Genomic DNA, 23344 nt, shown 5'->3' on the forward strand with positions numbered 1-23344 from the left:
TTACATTTTAAAAGTGGATATTTTTTGCTCCTGATTACACACGTAACTGTGAGAGAAAGCACTTTCTAAAAGTATTTTTATTTCATTGAAATTATCAGTTTGTGTTTGGTCTTCACTGAACTATAACCTCCTCTGAGTAGGAAATTTAATCCATTCTTCACTATCCCCCAGCACCCAGCTCAGGGCACCGGTATTTTAAAGTAAATTTCTGCCAGTAGCACAGAACCAAAGATCTGATTTCTGAGGCGGGGATGGGGGTCGAGAGGTGGATGAGGGGGCCAGGATCTGTTTTAACAGAGCTCTTAAAAGGTAAGTGTACTCCACTTTAAGCTTTTGGAGCAAGACTTGCTTTGGGGTTATTGACAGTGCCCCTTCGTCGGCAGGAGTTTGTCACTTTAAGGCAAAAACACACCAGGAAGTTTTAAGTGGATGGGAGGGGCTGGCGACGGAGTGACGGGTTTGCTCTCCGGAGCAAAACAGTTTCGAGTTTGGAGAACTGCAGCGGAAAAAAGTTAAGTTTTTTGCCGGAAGCAGGCTTCCGCCCACGTTTTATTCCTACTGTGCGGGGAGCGGGAGCCGCCCAGTGGGCGGGGCGCTGGCTGAAAGGGGGCGGAGCCGAGCAGCCCAGCCCAATTGGCTGTTGCTGTTGTTTGCACTTTGTGGCTTTGTATTTCACCGAAGAGGGCCTAAGGTGCTGCGTGGCCTCCAGATCGCAGCTGAAGGATCTGCAGGTGTCGCCGGGAAGGCGGTAAGGTCCGGCACCCCAGCAGACCTCTCAGCTCTGGGTCTTGCAGGCGTGGGGTTCCCCCATCCAAGGTGTAGTCATTCCCCGTAGCCAAGAGGACACTGGAATCTGACACTGGAATTTGGATGCCATGGCCAAGGTCTTCCCTGAAAGGTGTTAAATGATATGTGTTCTCTGTCTTTTGTCACCTCTTCTTTAGGACGGGTTACACTGACACAGTCGGGTGAAGATCTCCGGAGACCATGACCAACAAAAGAGTTGCGGTGATTGGGTCAGGTGCGAGCGGGCTCACGTCCATCAAGTGCTGCCTGGAAGAAGGCTTGGAGCCCGTCTGCTTTGAAAGGTCGGATGACATCGGAGGGCTCTGGAGGTTCCAGGTAAATCTCCTGGTTCCTTAATATTTGGAACCCTCGATGTAACTAGGTGCATGAGATATTCTATCTCGTGTCAGGAAATATGATGGGCTTGACTGTGATTAAACCTCTTAGATTTCAGTCTGCTGACAGCAGCAGCCAATACCTTGCAACACCATGCAGGTTCCTCTTTCCCTAGGCTGGCAGCAAAATGAAACACAGGTATCACTTGTTTTTTCCCTTTATTGATGCCTGTGAAAATGGCACAGAGATCACCTTCATTTTACAGAGCTTCCTCAATTTACATTTTGGTAAGCCTATCATAAACTTAAAATATTCTAAGGTGAAAATGCACTTAATACACCTAACCTACCTAACGCTATAGCGAAGCCTCACCTACCTTAAACGTGCTCAAAACACTTAATTAGTCTACAGTCAGGCAAAATCATCTCACACAAAGCCTAGTTTATAATAAAGTGTTGACTATCTCATGTAATTTATTGAATACTGTACTGAAAGTGAAGAACAGAATGTCTGGGTACAGAGTGGTTGTGAGTGTATGGGTTGTTTACCCTCCTGGTGGTGTGGCTGACTGGGAGCTGCTGCTGCCAGGCATCACCAGACTATGGTAACAAATATTGCTAACCCCGCAAAAGATCAAAATTCAAAAGTCTGGGGTGGTGCCAAGAGCCTACAGTTCTAATAAGCCCCAGGTGATGCCAATACTGACTTGATAACTGCACTTCAAGTAGTAAAGTTCTCCAGTGTGTATGTGATACAAAGATACCGTAAGGATACAATATAATGTAAAATGAGGCATGTTGGGTAAGTGTTCATTTAAAATATAAAATTAACTAATAATCACCCTTAAATGAAGAGGTTTTTTTTAAATTCTTATATATATTAATCCCCCCCACCCAAAAATAAAACAACTGAATGGATGCAAAAACACTTAAAAGAGGGTAACTGTAGAGCCATGGCTGTCAGCTTTGGCTGCACCCCTGAAGAATCATCTGAGGAACTTTAACAGACGCTGGTATCAGTCCATCCTGATTCTGGCTTTACTGGCCTGCGACGCCAATAAAGCTGTGCACTAGTTATTTGTAACAGGATGCGCACATGGAAACCCTTGCCCTTTAGCTTTTACCCCAGCTGTCCCAGGTGATAAATAAGGATGACACTGCATCTTTGAAACAAAACCAATAATATTTTATTGAACACACATTTCTGGACCTCAGACTATTAGATATTATATAACCTCCAGCCACCGCCCTCAGTCATTCTGCAGTTTAGCTAAGGAGAAAGGACTTTGAGTGGATGGGATAAACTCTGGTGCCCTGAGCTTTCTGGGGCCAGCACACTACCTCTTACCAGCAGATCTCAACCTTGTCTACCATTAGATAAGGAGCAATTAAAACAAGGTCTCTGGGAGCAGAGAGCAAGCATTAGTATTTTCTAGAGTTCCCCATTGATTCCATTGTGCAGACAACGTTGAGAACAACCATCCTAAGACAGCTTCTGTCCCGTGGGGTGCTGAGAGTCTGTCAAGGAACAGAAGACCCACACTGTCCTCACTGCTCCCACTGAAGGGGAGTCATGCTTCTCCTTCCTTCTGCCCTCACCACGGCTGCAACCTCTTCAGCTCCAATTACACCACCCTAGGTCCCCTCTTTTATTATATGAACTTCCTACTCTAATGCGAGAGTCGCGTGTTTAAGCAGGAAATACAGCCAAGGTACGTCTGTAGAGGGCAGATTTCTTCACTGATGATAGGAAGTATTCAAATGCAGGAGCAGAAGCTTCTTTTCCCACCCACTTACCCAGTGCTGCCTGGCTCTCGCTCTCGCTCTCTTTCATACAGCAGTGGGTTGACCGTGATAAACCCTATCTCTGATCCAATCAGGTGTTTAGAAGGGCTTGAAGGATCTTGCTGACCCGTGATAACACTTTGCTGTGTTCGTTACTTGGAAAAGAATACAAATATATGAGTATTGTCAGAGGGGTAAGATCTGTGATTCATTTAGCTCAGTGGACCCAGCAGACCTGCCGCGGAAAGCGTGGCTCTACTCCTTGTCTACACTTTGAACCCTGAAAAACCAGGGACAGAGTTGTATTTTTTTAGCATTTAATATAGTTGGTTTTTTTTTTATTATTATTATTACAGAGGTACTTTGGAGATGTCTGCTGAACAAATAAAGTCAAATTTAGAAGTTAGGAGTGTGTCGACCCCTGCCCCCACAAACAGCTTAATTTCAAAATGACCCTGCCACTCATTCATTTATTTTAATTAAAAAAAAAAGCCATGTGCAAACATTTTATTATTTATATATATATACATATACACATGTGTGTATATATATCCTTTTTTCCTTTTTTTAATACAACGGATACTATTGATTTTTATTTTTTTTACTTTACTTTTTTGTGGGGGGAGATAATTAGGTTTATTTATTTTTCAGAGGAGGTACTGGGGATTGAACCCAGGACCTTGTGTGTGCTAAGCATGTGCTCTACCATTTGAACTATACCCTCCCTCTAAACAACATGTTTAAATAAACTTTTAATTGAAGAACAGCATTAGATTTACAGAATTATTAGGAAGACAGTAGAGTTCCCGCATAATCCACGCCCAGTGTGCTCTATTATTCACAACTTACATCACTATAATACATTCGTCATAATTAATGAGCCAATATTGATACATTATTATTGTTGCCGAAAAGCCAGCCTCTGTACCCTGATCGCCGGACTGAGAGTTGGAGGAAGAGTTCTGGGAGGAGAGAAAAGAACAGCTTTATTGCTTTGCCAGGTAAAGGGGGACCCAGCAGGCCGGCGCCTTAGAGACCGCGAGCCTGTCGTGGGGTTGGGGTCTTGAGGTTTCCTAGAAAAGTGATAAGAATCAGGGTGTTTTACAGGGGCTACATTCCTCTTCACCTCAGTGAATCTTCAGCAGGAACTTGGAGGTCTGTACACTCTTCTGAGATTATCGGCCTATTATCTCTGTGCTGGAGCACAGCCTCGGGGTCAAAGTCATTCTCAGTAAACAATCAGTCCGCAGGTAGTTTTAGCATCAGGGAAGTCAGTGTGTTAGTTTTGTTTACACTCCTTCGTTATTAACTGAAGTCCACACTTCATTCAGATTTACTGTTTTTTCCCTAATGGCCTTGACCTGTTCCAGGTGTTCCCATCCAGGACCCCACATTGCATTTAGTTGTCTTGTCTCCTTAGGCTCCTCTTGGCTGTGACAATTTCTCAGACTTCCCTTGTTTTTGATGGCCTTGACAGTATTGAGGATTACTGGTTAGGTATTTTATAGAATGTCCTTCAGTGGGGATTTGTCTGATTTTGTTTTTTAAATCATGGTTAGACTGGGGTGATGAATTTGGGGGAAGAAGACCTTAGCGATAAAGTGCCATTCTTGTCACATTATATCAGTGTTAAAGCTTATCACAATGATGTTAACCTTGATGACTTGGCTGAAGACGGTGTTTGTCAGGGTTGCCCCTGTAAAGTTACTCTTTTTTTCCTCCCTTGTCATACTGTACTCTTTGGAAGAAAGTTACTACGCACAGTCGACACTTAAGGACAAAGTTGGCTATTCTAGGTCTTTCGTCTTTCCACATAAATTTTAGAATCAGTTTGTCCACAAAATAGCTAGCTGGGATGTTGATTGGGGTTGCATCGAATCTATAGATCAAGTTGGGAAAACTGACATCTTAACGCTATTGAGTCTTTCAATCTATGAGCACAGAATACCCTTCCCTTTGTTTAGATCTTTGATTTTCTTTATCTGTGTTTTATAGTGTCTCCATGTAAGTCTCCTACATACTTTGTTAGGTTTTTACCTAACCATTTAATTTGGAGGGGATGATTATAAATGGGGCTTTTTTTTTTTTAAATTTCAGAATCCAATTGTTCACTTCTGGTATATTGGAAAGTAACTGACTTTTGTATACTAACCTTGTGTCCTGCAACCCTGCTATAATTGCTTATTAGTTCCAGATTTTTTTTTTTAATTCTTTGGGATTTTCTACACAGACAGTCATATCATCTGTGAATAAAAATACTTTTATTTATTCCTTCCCAGTCCGGGTACTTTTATTTCCATTTATTATCTTATTACACTAGCTAGGATTTCTAGTAGTCCTGGGTGGAAGTGGTGAGAGAGGATGTCCCAGTCTTGGAAGCCCTTCAGTACCATCCCAGCTGCGTGCTGTTGGTCAGAAGCAAGCCATAAAGACAACTCAGATTCAAGGGGAAGAGACCACGCGAGGGCGCAGATACTGGGAGATGTGAAGGGGTGTGTGTTTGTGTGTGTGTGTCACTTTTTTAAAATTGGTATTTCTTTCAGGAAACTTGTTCAAATGTTTATGGGCTGTTTATAAACCGTGACCTTAATTCTCAAGTGGCTATGCAAGCTTTCTATTTACCGCAGGAAAACCCAGAAGAAGGAAGGGCCAGCATTTACAAGTCTGTGATCATCAACACTTCTAAGGAGATGATGTGCTTCAGTGACTACCCCATCCCAGACAGCTACCCTAACTTCATGCACAACTCCCAAGTCCTGGAGTACTTCAGGATGTATGCCAAAGAATTCGACCTTCTAAAGTACATTCGGTTCAAGGTAGGGGATTTTGTGGTTATCTTTGTGTTTGAAGTTGTTTGTCAAGTAAGTGAATGATGTGGCTTCATTTGCCAGTGCTCGCGGGTAGGCTGGCATGCACATGTGTCTGTCCCACCCGGACAGGCTCCACGCCATGTCTTCTCTGTGAAGGAAAAATCTTCATGGAAAGGTCTCTCTTCTATATATTCTGGCTGCAGATCCAGGAAGCTACCTTCATCTCATGGCCTTCACTCTATGTCATTTGATTGCAATAAAACAAATGGGGGGAACTGACAGCGATGGGAGCTTTAAAACCTTCTAGTTCCACAACTTGTCTGCTACCGCTGAGCCCGTTCATGCTTCCTGAAGCACTTTTCAGTGCATTATTTTATGTGATCACAATGATCCCGTGAAGCAGTTACTGAAAAGTTATTGAGGAAGCAAAGAAGATAACTCTGGTGTAGATAGAAGAACGCTGAATTGGGGAACAAACACTTGAGTTCTAGTCTCTAGTCTTTGCTCTACCACTAGTCAACTTGTGACTGCAGACAACCAAGCTCCTCAGCTTTGCTGTGTCTTAATTTTCTGGTTTGTAAAACAAGATGATTATCGTGGATCACTTCAGTGGTTCTTTCATGCTGTAAAGTCTTTCATGATATTTCTATCATTTTAAACCATGACCATAAAAGAATATATATTTCTGACAGCTGGCAAAAAGCCCAGATCTTCTTCTACCTTCTGATCATTCTACTAAATCATGCCTTTTTCTACTTAACAACAGAAATAAAACGGCAATATCCAGTGACGGCTCCCAGAGTCTGCCACGTACAGCCCAGCGGTGCTTCTCTTACTTGTTTAAACGCTTACTGAACAGACTTGTTACCATACCAAGTGGTGAAGAGACAAAGACAAAAAAAAAAAAAAAAAATCTGTGATTTCACAGTCTAGTTAAGGAGATAGAAAAATGAAGCAAATTTCCACTGTAAACATAATCAATAAAAATAGTTACAGGGTGAGAAATATCATAGCGCTGTACACACTGCGGCTCAGAAGAGGGGTGCTAGCCCACCCAGGCACGAGGCATCAGGCACTAGGGACGTTTGCTTAGAGGAGGGAAAACCGAATTAAACGTTGAAGGTTGAGCATCTCTAAATGAAGAAGGTGTAAAAGCGTGACCCAGGCAGAAGCACCAGCCGAGATCCTGACGGAGAGGAACTATGAGCAGTCCAGGATGGCTTGGTCTACCAAGACAGTGTGGTCGTAAACCCGAGGCACACAGGGACACATTATTAATGTTTCCTCAGGCTGTAGAGTAACCCATATTTACTATTACTTTTAAAAGCTAAAAATTGTACCACTGACTATCCCATCTCATGCCTTCTTTCTTTATAGTCACTTGTCAAATGGACATTTATAGGTGTCAAAGGGGCTCATTTACATAAAATGGGAGCCACTGAGATGCTTTTCTCCTCTACTGGGAAACGGAGCCCTGTGGCTCCATCACGTGTTTAAGGCTGAGCAGTGAGCGCAGGAGCGGGGGGCAAGAAGACATCAGAGAGTCTCAGGGTGTCTGGGGGTCTGGAGAGGAATAAGCATTTAGTGCGTGGAGTGTCTTAGAGGCACTAGAAAAGCCCAAACTTTGTTCAAGTGTCGTGTTGCCTTGGGGTATGGGCCAAGAGAACTGGTCATTTGCGCTCTAGAAGCAGAGGAGAGTGCCACTTCAGCCCGCCAAGTCTGCTATATTTAGCTTGCCTCATGAAAGTTTTCTCACTCTGACCACAGCCCCGATCAAAAAAGTTCTTATCTGTGGAGTGCAAAAGTCAAGCATCCTTGTGAGAGCCCTGCGACGCGGCGTCCGTCCTCTGGGTGACGCTCCGCAAGGAGAGTCGTGTCAGGGAAGACATCTGCTGCACAGGCTGTGGCTGTAGTCCCCCATGGCTGTCCCTTTTTTCCTTAGACCACTGTGTGCAGTGTGAAGAGGCAGCCTGATTTCTCCACTTCAGGCCAATGGAAGGTGGTCACGGAGTCTGAGGGGCAAATGGAGACAAACATCTTCGATGCGGTCATGGTTTGCACTGGCCATCACACCGATGCTCACTTACCCTTGGAAAGCTTCCCTGGTGAGTAGCCTACCAGGAAGGAAGGCCCCGATCCCTGCCTGTGACCTGATCCCTGAGGAGTGGGGGGACTGCGGTCCGAGTGGTTCCCTGAGGAGTGGGGGGACCGCGGTCCGAATGGTTCCGAGGAGTGGGAGGACCGCGGTCCGAGTGGTTCCCTGAGGAGTGGGAGGACCGCAGTCCGAGTGGTTCCCTGAGGAGTGGGAGGACCGCGGTCCGAGTGGTTCCGAGGAGTGGGAGGACCGCAGTCCGAGTGGTTCCCTGAGGAGTGGGAGGACCGCGGTCCGTGTGGTTCCTGCCTTGGGATTAAACAAGGCTTCTATCCCAACTCTGCACACTCCCCTGAACGATGCTGGGGACCTTGTATGACTGCTGTCTGGGAGCAGAGATGACGGTAATTTGGGGGACTAGAGGAAAATTAGAAGGCTCTGTATTTAGTCTCACCATGACCTTGGTTTTTCTAAGAATCAAAAGAAGGAATGTGGAGTTGCTGCATTAGGTTGAATGAGGGCTTTTTTAGCAACTGAGGAAACAAACAGAACTATTAGGTTTCTATAGAAGAAAATAAAGCTTAAAGAAAGTTTAATTATAGTCTTTGGCCTGGATTTTCATTTTGAGGGAAAAAAGCACTCTATACTCTAGATCATAGAAAAACATATATGCTCCAACTAAAATGGAAGTAGGGATTTACAGACGATGCAAGAGAGGGGTAGGGGGTGGGCAAAGTAGGTGAAAGGGATTAAGAGGTACAAACTACCAGCTATGAAATAAATCTGTCACAGGGATGTAATGTACGGCACAAGGAATGTAGTCAAAATGTTGTAATAACTTTGTTGCATAGTCTATGAAAATGGGCAAGGTATAGCTCAGTGGTAGAGCATGTGCTTAGCGTGCATGAAGCCCTGGGTTCAGTCCCCAGTACCTCCATAAAATAAGTAAATAAATAAACCTAATTACGTCCTCCCTACCAAGTCACTTCAGATGTTGTACATTTGAAACTAATATGATCAGTCAACTCCACTTCAACGTGAAAAAATAAAGACGATGAAGAGACAGGAAGAGAATGGAGGTCTTCTGAAGCAGTTTGGACTTATGAGTTCACACGTCCAAAATACAAACAGATCCTGATTTAAGCAGACAGCTTATGATAAGGAAATCACAAGGTTCTAGTCTGAGGCTGTGGGAAAAGAAAGCAGGCAAAAATATCCAGAAAGGCAAGAGTGAGCGCAGCTGAATAAAGGGGGAACATACGGAGAACATGTGCATAAACTCCGCACACTGCAAAACAAGGAAGGATTTAACAAGTGATGTCAGGTGAACCATCGCCCAATAAGCACTTTCCCTTCTCCTGCAGGAATTGAAAAGTTCAAAGGACAATACTTTCACAGCCGAGACTATAAGAATCCAGAGAGTTTCGCCGACAAGAGAGTCATTGTAATTGGCATTGGGAATTCTGGAGGGGATCTGGCTGTGGAACTCAGCCACACGGCTAAGCAGGTTTGAATTAGTAAATTATTTACTTTGCTTCACCAAGGAAGCTGCAGGTAGACCCAACAGAGTGTATGGATGCCTTCACATAGCCCATCAGTGCCAATGGCAAAAGTAGGGCTTGGTTTCACTGCCTCAGTTGGCAACATTGTAACTGATGATGCCATGGAGCTAAGGTTACCAGTTAGAGTCCCATCATTCATCTGGCCTCACACCAAGGATTTGGTTGTGATCACAGGCTGTGCTCATAATCTCACTCAGCTGTCTCTTCAGAGTGTGCCTCTGGCTTTGAAGAAGACCAGGCGATTGCTGAGAGAACTTGTTGGAAGGCAGCATTCGGAGCATGGACCATCTGCTGGCCAGCAGAACTAACATCGATGCTCTGCTGTGAAGGAAAGCCTACTGTGTCATCGACAGCTTTTCACACATAGGCTGGTGGGGGGGCTTTTCCTCTTCACTCCTTACCACTCCCCAGATGGAAAAAAGAGGCAATGCAATCTTTCCAAAGACAACACACGAGTCAGTGTGAAAAGCATTCACACCACAGCACACACAGTCACCTCTCCTCAGCCTCTGTGTACAATTAGGTGACACGGAGTGACATGCACTCTAGAGCAGTCTTTATGTCCTTGAGGTTTTTTGTTTGTTTGTTTTGTTTTTAATATCTTAGATTTTGAACTGAGAAGAAAGTATCTTCATTATAAATTCCTAGAAAAGGGATCATTGATATATTTTGCTATTCATGTCTTTATTGAATCATAACTTTGTGGCAATATGTAAATGCCTGGTTGTTCTTCAGTGACTTTAAGTTGCGCTCCTCCACAAATATATTTTAAATTATCTTAAAAAAATAGAAGTTTATTGCCACAACTTTGTTACATGACCTTAGCCAAGAAACCCATTCAAAACCACATCTTCGCAGTACTATCCACATCTATCACCACAAAACTGATTTAATATGTTACTCTGTGAATTAATTCAACAAGCATATATTAGGAAATAAGTATATAAAGAAGAAAGGGTCAAAGTGTGTGTGGGTGTTATGATAAAAGAATGTACAAGGTATGTGGTGGGAACCAAGGCCTGAGCCTTCTTTAATATCAGTGGCTTGTTAAATGGTCAGTTACAGAGGAGCTGGGCCTTACAAGCACTGAGGAGTTGGAGACTGCCAGGGAACAAAGCGGTGAGAGAGGGTGGAGGAGAGGAAGCGGCTGTGTCTGAGGAAGCCTTGTGCTGTGTTTTACTGCCACGACTCTATCCACGGAGAACTTTCAAACTGAGGCTCTGCGCATCTATAATATTCACACACATACATAACGGAAGCTGTGCAGACTACGCCCAAAGGCCATCTGGTTCCTAGAACCATGCATGCTGTTTCAGCTGTGACATGCAGGAGTCAGCGCTTAAGGTCGCCGCCAGTGAGAGGCACGGACGAAGCACGTGACCATCCTGCGCGGACAGGTCACCTTCTACTGTGAGCGCTTAGACTAAAGCCCACAGAGCAACGTGCTCATGTACCTTGCAACTCCGAGAACCATCTCCAGAGAGTTTTATAATGCAGCTGAAGTGATGCTTTTGCCAGGGAATTGAATATTAAACTTTGATCGGCTCTGAACGTGGACTTCAGCCAGCGGAGGAGCAACTCCCTGTCGTCCTACTGGCAATCTTCAGTTCTTCCACTAAATCAGTGACGAAACGTTTCTCAAGTACAGACTGTGGAGCTAATCAGACCTAGGCTGGAAATTCAGCTCTGCCACTTAGTGCCTGTGTGCTCTCAGGCAAGTCATTCATACTCTCCGCGCCCCTCATCCATAAAGTGGGCGCAACGATAACTTCCTCAACAGGTGGTCGTATTGATTAAATAAAAATATAGAAAAAGGACCTCGTACCGTGGCAGGTTATAATTCTTAATAAATGGAAGTGATGATGATGATGATGATGTGCTGGGGAGACTAAAAGATGTGCTATACCTCCGCCCTTGGAGAAAGCACATTTGGAGAGACAGAAATAAAGAAAAGGAAAGGAAAGGAAAGAAAAGAAAAAGAGCGTATAGTGTTAAATATCAATATAAATGATTGATAAGTTTTCTTTTTGTATAATAATGCAAATAATGTCAAAGGCAAAAAAAAAAAATACTGAAGGTTTTGGATTAAATGATCTCCAGTTGCTTTCAAATGTACTGTCCCATGATATTAAGTGAGCTGGAGAGGTGGTAACTGCTAGGGGACTTCAGAAGACGGAGAGGAAATTACCAGCCAGAAAGGTCCGTGGCGCCTTCATGAAGGAGGTAGACTTGATCTAGATTTTAAAAATGAACAGGCTTTGGAGAGTTCAGAGGATAAGAGCTTTTCAGGGAAGCGTCATGACATTAAACAGAAATGCAGTGGTGGTTCAGAGTAAGACATATTCTTGGTCAATGAATAAGTCAATTTAATTGTAAGCTTAAGTGTTTGAGAAGAAAATGGCAGGAAAAAAAAAAGCCAGACTAATGAGTTTGAACTTCACCTTGAAGAAAATGGGGTCCCATTAAAGAACTATGAGCCAGAGCATGACAAAAGCACACCATTTTCCCCCCCGTGCCCCAGGTTTTCCTCAGCACCAGGAGAGGGGCTTGGATCTTAAATCGTGTAGGAGACTACGGCTATCCCTTTGATGTGGTGCTCTCTTCCCGACTTAAACATTTTCTGCAGAAGATTTTTGGTCAATCAGCAGCAAATACATTTTTGGAAAAACAGATGAACCAAAGGTTTGACCATGAAATGTTTGGCCTGAAGCCTAAACACAGGTATGTTCCCAGGATGGGCGCTGGGCAGTAACGGCCAAGGCAAAGAACAAGGACTGTTCACATAGGCTGGTAGTGGAGCTCCCTCTGCCTGTAACATTGAGCAAGTACACGGGATCTGAAGTCAGATTTCTCCTTTGCCCCCAGGGAAGCCCAAGATCTACTGTCTATAATTTTCAGCCTGTAATTCTCCTTGGCATTAACCATTTTATCAGTCCCCATCTTTTTACATGATGCCCAACAGCAACAACAAAATGCTAGTAGATGGCAGCACATCATCCATCCACTCATCCAGCAAACACCAAGCATCCTTATGAGCCAGGCATTACACTGGCACGTGAATGCACAGGCTGAAGACCCAACAGTAGCACTAACACAAATAATGACAGCCTGCCTTTCTGGGGACTTAGTGCAAGAGAAGTCCTCCGCTGAGTGAGTTACATGCACTATCTCATTTAATCCTCACAACAGCGCTATGAGGGCACTGTTTTTATCTCCATTTTGCAAATACAAAACCGTTCTTCCCCCACTTCTCTAACATCTTCCTTTCAGTGCCATCCAGGGTCCAGTTTCTACTCTGAGATCCTTATCTGTATCAAGCTGGTATACGTTAGACCTTTCCCAAATTTCATGAAGAGACGAAAAGGGAGACCACTGACATATTGTTTAACCATGTCAATCAAAGCAGAATTTTACTTACATGGTAATGATCTCTCTCTCTCCACCTCCACCCCCCGCCCTCCTTCCCCTCTACCCCATGATCTCTCTTGTTTCTCCTTCTTCACCGTCACTCACAGAGCTCTGAGTCAGCATCCAACGGTAAATGATGATTTGCCAAACCGTATCATTTCTGGCATGGTGAAGGTGAAAACGAACGTGAAGGAGTTCACAGAGACGGCTGCCATATTTGAGGACGGCTCGAGGGAGGAAGACATCGATGCTGTTATCTTTGCTACAGGCTACAGCTTTGACTTTCCTTTTCTGGAAGATTCTGTCAAAGTAGTTAAAAACAAGATATCCCTTTATAAAAAGGTCTTCCCTCCTAACCTAGAAAAGCCAACTCTTGCAATCATAGGCTTGATCCAACCCTTGGGTGCCATTATGCCCGTTTCAGAGCTCCAAGGACGCTGGGCCACTCAAGTATTTAAAGGTAAGTGACCATGCAAATTGACTACCTAATTACTTAGTGGTATGTTTAATTATGTTTATGTTCTTGCTTATAGATAGCCGAGACAGTATGTATGACTGTAACAGTGCCTGGCACAAAATTAGTACTCAAAAATTAATTTGTGAGTGAATATGAAGTAGTAATTTATAACCATGGACATATATCAAAATCTCCTGGGAAATTTTCCCCAAATAGGCATGCTTTGCCTGGTGGTGTGTATTTAATAAGTCTAGGCTGGGGCAGACATAAGATCGTTGTGAAAATGTTCCCCAGGTGATTCCAACATGCACTCCAGATTAGAACCCACTTATCCAGATTTTAGACAACTGATACTATTTGTGAAGCAAAAGAATTGAATCTTCTTGCATTAGAGTTAGAAAAAAGTCAAACAGAGAAATGCTGTGATTTGATTTCAGCCAAAAATTAAGACCTGGTTGAAGATTAGTGCAGAACGTAGATTTAACCAATCAAATTCTCACCTTCCCCCTGTTATATTCCCTCTTTCAGAAGGTTTTGGCTAGGAAAGCATGAGGAGAAACTGTGGGGTTTTGGATAGTAGGCTCAATATGAACCAGCAGAATGACGTGGCTTCCAGAAGACTTAACTCTATCTAGCATCGTTGAGAAACTACAATGTCCTGGAATTTACAACCATTCCTCTCTAAGCTGGGTCAGACTACACCCAATGATATTTTAAAAAGTGAAACTGGAATACATTAAAAGGAGAGGGGCAAGAATGGTTAAGGGATTTGAAAATGAGCCATGTGAAAGTACAATTTAAGCAGCTGGACAGGTTTAGTCTGGAGGAGATAAGATTCAAGTGAGATAGGAAAGTTCCTTTCAGTTATCTGAAGAGATGTCCCATGGCAGAAGGGTTTTATTTGCATAGTATCACTTCCGAGGGTTGAAGCAGAACCAAGGAGTGAAACTTTGAGGGTTGCACAGTATCAGCTTAACATTAAAAACAAACAAGCTTTGGCCAGGCTGGTATGGAGTAGATACAAGCCTCAGAATAGGGAGAAATCAGATGACCTTTAAGGTTCCTTCTAACAAAGAAATTCCTTGATTCTATGCTTGTTATAATAAAATTTGCTACCGTTACTAATGCTTAATTAAAACTATTCAAAGTTCTTGTTCAAATTACAGCTTCCTCTTCCTAGTGAAGATCCTCATGGTAGCAGAGAAAAGAAAAAAAAAAAGAAGCAATGGTGTTAGAGTTGATAGATAAAAAAACCTTTACAAATTTCCCCAAAGTTCTATCATTTCTTAATTCCTTTTAATTCTGTTCAGTAGATCATGTACTCCTTGAGCACTGGACAGCAATCAAATGCAAGTAACCCAATAAACTGGCTTAATTCCAGCCATATTAAGTGGATCTTTTAATTGGGTCAGTTAAGTAAGAGGGGAAAGTTGCATTTAAATAGGCCACAGCATTTTAGTGTACTTTAAACTACTGAGACTCTTTTCTAGGACCAAGTGAACTATTGAGAGGATAAGAGAAAAATGAGTGTTAGGAAGATTCTGCATCATGGCTGTGGGATTGGGGGATTTTAGGGGGAGTGCACAAAAAGCCCGGCTTCCTGCGCTAACAAAGCTTAGTGCCAATTCCTCTAGCTTTCTTCTGACACTTGGAAGGAATCATCAGGAGAGTCCCTATAACTTTATCAAACATCCAACAGGAACCCTGAGGTTTTTGTTCTACTCAGAGCCCTACTGTCTGCCTACCACATTCTTGCCTTTCTCATCTCTGAATTCTACCCTCACTGTGCCAATTTTAAGCTCTTAGGATCAGCTAGTTTCCCCCATTCTTTCACACCCGCCCAACTCAGCCTTTCCTCTTCCCTGGCCTGTCCTTTCCCTGCCAAGCCCCGCTTCCCTTCTTCCTCTGTTCTCCGGAATCACTGTTCTCTTGTCGAGAAAATATTCTATCCTTTTCTAGCACGCTGAGCCCACTTGCTTGCCTTGACTGAAATCTAGTTTTCTTTTATCTTTGCTTCTTTTGTTGCCCTGTAAAGAGCCCTTACAAGTGTTCCACTTTCATTCAGCACTTTCCCAAATTCTATCAATTCTCTGGTTCTCAAGAAGGCATTATGTCACAGCACAGCATTCAAGTTCCTTCACAAATTGGATTCCAGCTGCTTTTCTAGACCTACCTTTTACTAGTCTTCACATAATCCTACCATCTTCTAGATGCACTGAATGACTTACCCACTAAGCGGCCGGCACAGAAGGTACACGTGTAACCCATGCCTTTGCTGTTCTCTCTCCTTGGCATGCCTCCCCTTTACTCCTTTTCTGTGCAGAAAAGGCCTAAGTTTATCTCCTCCCTCCCTTAGTAGTAGGTGAAAGCTCTTTAAATGAAAGATTCATGTTTATTCGCCTTCGTGTTCTGAGGCTAGACCGGTGCCTAGTACACGGGGCGCATCTAATAACTCTCTATTCAATGAATGCAAGTTTACCTTCGGAGGTTTTCTAAACTCTACAGTAGAAACTTCTTATCTGAGGATCTCAGCTTGTGAGCTACCTTCCCAATTTCCAGTGTTGACTGAAATAAAATGCACAACCTAGAAGTTGAGAGTTATGTTTTATTTGATGGACTTCCTGAGGACTTGAGCCTGGGAGGCAGCCTCTCAGATCACTCACTACCAAGAGATTGTTCCAAAGTGGCAAGGTAGAAGGCAGGATATGTAAGTTTTTGCAGCAAAGATCAGGTGGTTGGAACATCAAAAAATTACTGTTAACTAAAGGAAACCAGACATCTCAAGTTAAAGAATTCAGTGCTTAGAATCCTAAGCATGGGAAGGTGCAAAGGTAGGGCTCATTGAAAGCATTCCTTTGACAAGCACCTAGTTTTCTAGGGCCAGTATAATGTTCTCCCACATCCTGAGCTGCCTCAGGGTGCACAGTTGGGGGCGGCTGCAGAGGCCAGGCTGCCTGCCTGTCTGCTTCCCAAGTCCCCTCTGCTCAAGCAGAATGGCAGCCACATCTCTTTTCTCTTGTAACATTATCTTTACATTAAAATGTGCAGGGACAAGTCAGAATTACATAAGTACAACCTGCCTGAGGCCTAAGAGCAGAGGGAAGCAGGCTCACCTCTTCTGAACCTTGTCTTGAGACCCTTAGAGAATCTCTGCACTTCAGCTCCTCCCTGTTCTTCAACAACATTCTTCAGCCAGCATTTACTGGTATCAGTGCATGCGAGGCCCTCTGCTAGGTGCTGGAGATGCAACTGTGACCAAACAGAAAATTCCTATCTTTATGGCACTCAGAGTCAAGCAAGGAAGACAGACAAGTAAACAGAGATTTAATGTGTTAATTGTTAATAGGATTATTGTTCCTACTGAGGTAATTTTACATTTAAAATTTTGATTTTTCTCTTTAGGACTAAAGACATTGCCTTCACAAAGTGAAATGGTAAGAGAAATAGCTGAGGTTCAAGAGAAAATTGAAAAAAGGTAAGAAATTCTTCCAGGAAGATATGTAGTCAGTCTTTCCACTTAGTTCTTAATAAGAGCAACGTTGTACTGCATTTATTTCCCTCATGTTCATTTAAGGTTTTAGATTATATTTGGAAGGAAAAGCAAATAATAGTTAATGACAATAGAATGGAAAAGTACCACCAAGTGGTTTGAATATGGATGGAGAAAGAAAGAAAAGCTTATGTTGAGCGCCTACAAGAAAAGTCAAGGATGAGGAAAAATCACATGGAGAGAAAGCCAGGTATATTGTTTTTGCAAGGATTACTTGAAGGGCTAGGAAAGCTGCCAGAGAAAGGAAAGGCGACAGTGAATTCACGAGAGCTTAAGTACGGTCAAATCACAGATCTGTGGGTAGATGTAAAACCTGCAGAGGCCCCTCTGTTGGCTGTCATGTGAGGGCATGCGCAGGGCCCAGTGGCTCGTGGTGTGAGTGGTCTGTGTGACCTGGGAGGGTGGGGCTGTCAGCCAGCGGCCGCAGTTACTTAGCAAGCTGAATTTCAGAACCTGAGCTTGTTCACTAGGTGGCTTATTGGACAAAGTCGACATTGATGAAGTTCCCGAATTTCTGTGGAAAAGTCAGAGGCACAATGGTCCCGTGCCCAGAGATGTGGCTTTCTTCAGGTGATTACACCTGCACACCTCTCCCTTCTGGGAGGGGGAGAGAGCAAGTTTTCATTTAACCCTGACACCCTCTCCAGGTGGTTTCCTATTTCCCCTCTTCCCTTCACTGCCAAACTTCTACAATGGATCTTCTACGTTATATGCTCTAAGTTAGCACCCTTTCTCCCTCCACTGTGACTTCTATTCTTACTCCTGCAACTGCTCTCTTAAAAGTCACCCACGACTGACTTGATTTTCCCTCCTCTCACTGCTGCATTCGGTGCTTTTAAACACCTCGTCTTCTGGGAGTGCTTCCCTCCTTGCTTTTCTGGCACGAAACTATCCCATTTCAACTTGCCTCCTCTCTTTCCTTTGACTTATTTTCGTCTAGTCATCTTCCCAAGGATACAATTTAACCTCTATTGAGGGTCAACTTTGCATAAATACTGAGTGCTTTATGTGCATGAGTTTATTTAATCCTCAAAACAACCCTACAAGGCAGGCACTCGTGAATCTCTTTGTGAAAACTTCATGAAACCACGGCTCTGGACCCACGACGACAGCACAAATGGTAAACCCTCGGGCCAGCATGACATCCATAAGGGAAAGCTCTCAAATTCTTCCGTCTTACCATCTTCTCTTGTAAACTTTAGTTCCACTTCAATAAATTCCTACTTGACCATCTGTCAGTTCCTCTGGAATTCCATGTCACCAGTTGTACCTCCAATTTATTTTCTATCATTTTTTTCCTATCCTTCTTTTTGGATTCCTCTAGTAAACCCATCTAATCTCAGTTAGCTTGACTTGGCTTTTCTCTTATTCCCTTTCTGTCCCACTGTTCTTTCTTTTATTTTCATTGTAGAAAGCAAAATGAGAAAGTCACCAGTCAGCTCTTTAAATCCCGATCCTTCCACGCAGGTATTACATTGTTCCCGTATTTTCCCTCTGACAAGTCCTTTTAGCTCTGTCAGGCCTGCACTTGGGACAGTCGGTCCATCCGGCTCCATCCTCCTCCCTTCAGGGTTCCAAACTAACACTGGCCCTGGGAAGTCCTGCTCCTAGGACCCCACCCCCACTGCCCGCATAAGGCAGGTGAGGATCCCAAACTCGAGAATTTTTGTGGTGGGTTCTCTCTTTCTGGTAACATCAGAATCCTCTGTGTGGGGTCCGCCGTGCTTGCCTTCTTATACCCGTCCTTGTCTTCCGCAGTGCCCTCTGCGGGAGGGAGGCCGTGCCCCCCGGGGCTCCGGACGCTGCGGGTCCCAGGCTTGTCATACTTTCCGCTTTCTTCTCAGCTCGTCTATTTCTTCCACATCCTTCCAGGGCTTATTACAGCTCTATTTTAACTACCCTTTTCTACATTTACTATTTAGCAATCTAAAACCACATGATTTTATCCAAAGTCTTCCATTCTCCTCCGTTTCACGTGTATCTATCTTATCTACTCCAGCAGGTTATAAGGCCTTAAGGACAGAGACAGTGTCTTTTCTTCCTTTTCTATTTTCTACAGCTCCTAGCCCAACCCGGAGCCAACACCCTGTACTCAGAGAGCACTGCTTAACTGACTGATTGTCTGAACTGTTAAGAGGCCACAGCTTCTGTCTTCTCTGCTGCAGGTATGTGGGCAGCCCGCGCCACACCATCCAGGGGGACTACGTGAACACCATGGAAGAGCTCGCTGAGCTGGTGGGCGTCAGGCCCAACCTGCTGTCTCTGGCCTTCACCGACCCCAAGCTGGCACTGAAGTTGTTATGGGGACCCTGCACCCCAATCCACTATCGTCTCCAAGGCCCCGGGAAGTGGGATGGAGCTCGGAAAGCCATCCTCAGCACGGAGGAGCGCATCAGGAAGCCGCTGATGACCAGGGCAGTGGCGGGGGGTGACTCCACGGTGTCGGTGGCCACAGTGACCAAGTGTGTGCTGGCCGTTGCTTTCTTTGCTATGATCATGGCCTATTTTTAGCTGTCCCATTGTCACTGCCCCAGTGTTCTTTGGAAGCTGGATCTAGAGATGCCTTCTAGAAACCCGACGAGATTAAGCACTGCTCAGCTCCACGTTGCCTAGAGATCTGCTTTTATTTCTCTTTCCAAAGCATTCATCCTCTTTCTTCTTTTCCCTACAGAGAAATCACGGCTTTTCACTTGTGTTGGCTTACCTCCCTTCCTCTCACGCCCCATTGCTTTTTCCTCCCAGTAATCCCCAGACCGGTGAGCTCAGATGCCCTTTTAGTCATTTTGTATGTCCCTAGCACACTTCTTGACGGGTGGAAGGTGCTTAGTGTTTGCTGTCATTTATCAGATATTATGGTGGGGAGCAGAAGCCAATATTTGTATGAGAAAGGGGTGATCAATGTAACTGTGCTTCTGGCAGGATTTGGTTTTCTACTAGAGGTTCACTCTTTTGTTTGTTTTCAATATTGTAACTAAATGTATTTTTCCTGAGAGGTAAGAGAAATGATGGTCTTATAACAGTTGGAGAGACCTAAGACAAGATACATGGGTACTTAAGCATTTTGTTTCACTAGCTATTCACTTGTGTCTCCAATACCTGGTCATTTTCTCTTTCCCCCTAAGCAACATGTCTTTATTTTTTTAACTGCCTTCAAATTTCTAGGCTCATGGATCATTCTCACAGTCTAGCAGCTGCCAATAGGTTCAACCTGGTTGAAAAAATGGGGATTATAAATTAGCCGTCCAGTCTTTTTTTCTCTCTTCGTTCCCGTATTAGGACACAGCAAGACTTCATGCCAGGAACTGTGACAATTAGCCGTGCACCGCTGCAGTGGGGCCTATAAGTGTGACTGAGTTTTCTCCCCCACTGCTACTGTCTCTCCTCCACCCCCTCCCACACAGAGAGCCTAAGGAATAAGTATTTGAAGAGGTCATTTATGTAATTAATTAGGACTGGTAATCACTAAACATAGGGGGTACTCCATGTGTAACAGTTCTTTTTATGTCATACGCTGTAGTTATGAAAAACAAAGCAAATGAGATGAAAACCAGGGCCGCCAGTTTCTGTCCAGCGCTGCTGTTGACTGTTTTCTCATCCGTAGATGTTTTGCTCTGTTCTTGTCTCTCAGAGAAGTTAACTAAGAGTTAGCTGTCAGGGACACTGAGTTCCATGAAGAAAGGTCCTGGATGGGCCAGCTAGGTGTGTACTCATAAATGAGCTGCTGTGCAAGACATTTTGGGATTGTTGACAAAAGGATATATTTGCATAATGGAAAGAACACCCTTCGAAATGATTATCTTTCCTGGTATAAACAAGAGAACCAGAAATGTGAGGACTGCAGCTGCCTTCCGTCACATAAGTGTTTGCACCATCCCCCGCTCTTTGGCAGAGTTTCCCTGGGGAAGTGCCTTTTGAGAATTAGGTCTTGGACTTCTTCCTTCCATAATCCTTGTGCTACTGTGATTTATCCTCTGCTAAAATGGATCTAGTATCTTTTAATCTACATATTACTCTAGTTAAAAAGTAAATTGAAAGCCACTTCTTTTTCATTTCCTTCTTTTAACGTACAGGTTTGCCTCTTTTAGCATACAAATTTGTTGAATTAACAGTCCTTTGACAATATAATTCATAGCTATCAGTTATAAGTATACCAGTTTCCTCTTTAAATAAAAAGTATGTAATTCTAAATTCATGGACTCTCTTATTCTACTTATAATATGCAAGGTTACAAAAAATATCATTGATTAAATTCCAAACCAAGCTAAAAGTAAGATGTGCAAAGGAAAGTAAACTCAAAATAACTCAAGATACAAAGGCCAAGTTACCGATGAATGTGTATTAATATTCATCAATTTATCATATCTTGCCTTTGTAATTATATTAAAAGGTTATATCATTTTCCCAATTATATTATACAAAAAAAAAAAAAAAGCTTTCCTGTAGTGCCAGAAAGTAAGGAAGTGCTCAAAAAGCAAACTGGGGGACACAGGGACCAACTGAAAGTGGCCCCAGCGGCCAAGGATGCAACAATTTGCGCAACGGTATAAATGACCTAGTATCGGATTACAATATAAAGTATAAAAAATACCCATGAATCCATACTGATATAAGTAAGTGACTGAGTAATAAGAATTCCATACAGAAGAATTCCAAAGAATTTATTTACATAAGTACTCTGTCCTCAAGGAGTTGGAGCATAACTCCCCACTCCTTAAGTGTAGGCTGCAAAGAGTGACTTCCTTCCCCCAAAAAACAGCATGGAAAGGGGGAAAAATAGCTTCACAGTGGAGAAATCTGGCAAATATTATCTCAGCTGGGTGATCAAGATTAACATCAAGAGTGAGGTCACGCTGACAGTAAGTACTCTTAATATAAGGTGATGAGAAGGACACTTTACCTCTGGGGTCTTCCTCCCAAAAACCATAACCCAGTCTAACTGGAACTGAGCAGAACCCTGCAGCTATTCACCCCACCCCCCGCCCCCAGCCAAGTACAAAACTAAGCAGTTAATGATGAGGACAACAGAGTCAGAGATGCAGTCAGTGTCCGACGCACATTCCTGAGTTGTTTTACAGATACTATAGCTACCACCAGAGGGGAAAAAAGCTAACTGCGTGATGACCAGACTGCAGCCATGACATAAGCTGCTCCACCTTGAACAGTACTCAGTCTATGACTAGCACAATTCCAAGAACTGGCCTCAAATGAATGGTATTAACATTATCGCTCATAATAACTTATATCTCTTTGGGCATCAAAATAATTGTAGTCTTCTCTGCCTGTGTATGTAAGGGGGCAACTAAAATTGTCAGCAAAGAGATGCTACAGACCCATGTCAGTATCTTCCACTCTGAGAATATGGCACCCTATGTCAGCATGAAGAAGTTACAGAAGATGGGCCTTTGCCCCAATCCAGTAGAAATGGAATGACGTTTGACAGTGGGGAACTGAAAGCAGCTTTTTTGCCCCTTTCCTGTTCTCCCACTTCTGTTCCCCTCTAACCTGGAGGGAACCTAATTATAGGAATGAGACCACTAAGCAGTTTAAAGTAACTCCTGGCTTGTGCTCTCCCAGATGCACACCACACCTCGTCTAACCTGCTGATTCTTTTCCTAGATCAAAAGAAGTAAGAAGGACGAATCAAGAAGTTAAAGAGCGATTAGCTCTGTACCCTCAGCGCCCCCTTAACAACCCTGCAGCAGGTCACACAGGCGAGATAACGTCTGAAGAGTCAGCCAGTCTGCACGCAACGGAGAACGACTCAGAACCCAAACCCCTGCCTCCACAATTCACTGAGATTCTTCATCTCCCCACCCAACCCCTCTTCCCCTTTAAAAACTGTCATGGACTAAAGCAGAATCTTTGGAGGTGCTCTCTGGACACAAGTCCACCTTCTCTTCAGATTGCCATCTTTTCTGATTAAAGTACCTTTCCTTTCTATTGACACTTGCTTCTTGATCACTGGCCATGAGTGGCCAGCAGCCAAGTGTGAGTTCAGTAACGTAACCACGAGGAAAACATCAGACAGACCCACATTTAGGCATCTCTTACAAAATACCTGACCATCTCAGACGGTCAAGATCATCAAAAGCAAGGGAAGTCCGAGACATTGTAATAGTATAGAGGAGCCTTTGGAGACCTGATGTCTAAATGTAATGCATCTTGGATAGGACCTGGAATGTAAAGAGGATATTAAGGAAAACTTGAAGAAATGTTCATAAAGTGTTTGGGTTAATAACAATGTACCAATTGGCTTATTAGCAGTGACAAATGCACGACAGGAATGTATGGCATTAACAACCAAGGAACTTGGGGGTGGGATATACAGGGACTCCTGTACTGTCTCTGCAAGTTTTCTTAAATCTAAAACTATTCTAAAATTTAAGATTTTTTTTTTAAAGATGTATTCTTGTGGTTCAGGATTTGACCCACAGGGGATAGTCTAGTGGGATTTTCTCAGAGGAGGAAGAATATTGGATAACCATTCACTTAAATTACTATCTTTTCCCTTGATTCCTCTACAGGTTAAGTTGTTCTAATAAAGCATCCTGTAACTTCC

The 23344-nt window shown here is 43.5% G+C and overlaps 1 protein-coding gene across 1 annotated transcript; it reads left to right on the forward strand.

The window, feature by feature from the left end:
- The first annotated feature begins 588 nt into the window (after positions 1–588).
- On the forward strand, positions 589–23344 carry FMO5 (flavin containing dimethylaniline monoxygenase 5). Its single transcript, XM_006172759.3, has 9 exons — positions 589–748; positions 945–1122; positions 5534–5722; positions 7659–7821; positions 9173–9315; positions 11892–12091; positions 12886–13238; positions 16638–16710; positions 18951–23344. The coding sequence occupies exons 2-9, from the start codon at positions 988–990 to the stop codon at positions 19294–19296; spliced, it is 1602 nt and encodes a 533-aa protein (XP_006172821.1). The 5' UTR covers positions 589–748; positions 945–987; the 3' UTR covers positions 19297–23344.

This window comes from Camelus ferus, chromosome 21 (assembly GCF_009834535.1).
Source record: "Camelus ferus isolate YT-003-E chromosome 21, BCGSAC_Cfer_1.0, whole genome shotgun sequence".
NCBI classification, from domain to species: domain Eukaryota; kingdom Metazoa; phylum Chordata; class Mammalia; order Artiodactyla; family Camelidae; genus Camelus; species Camelus ferus.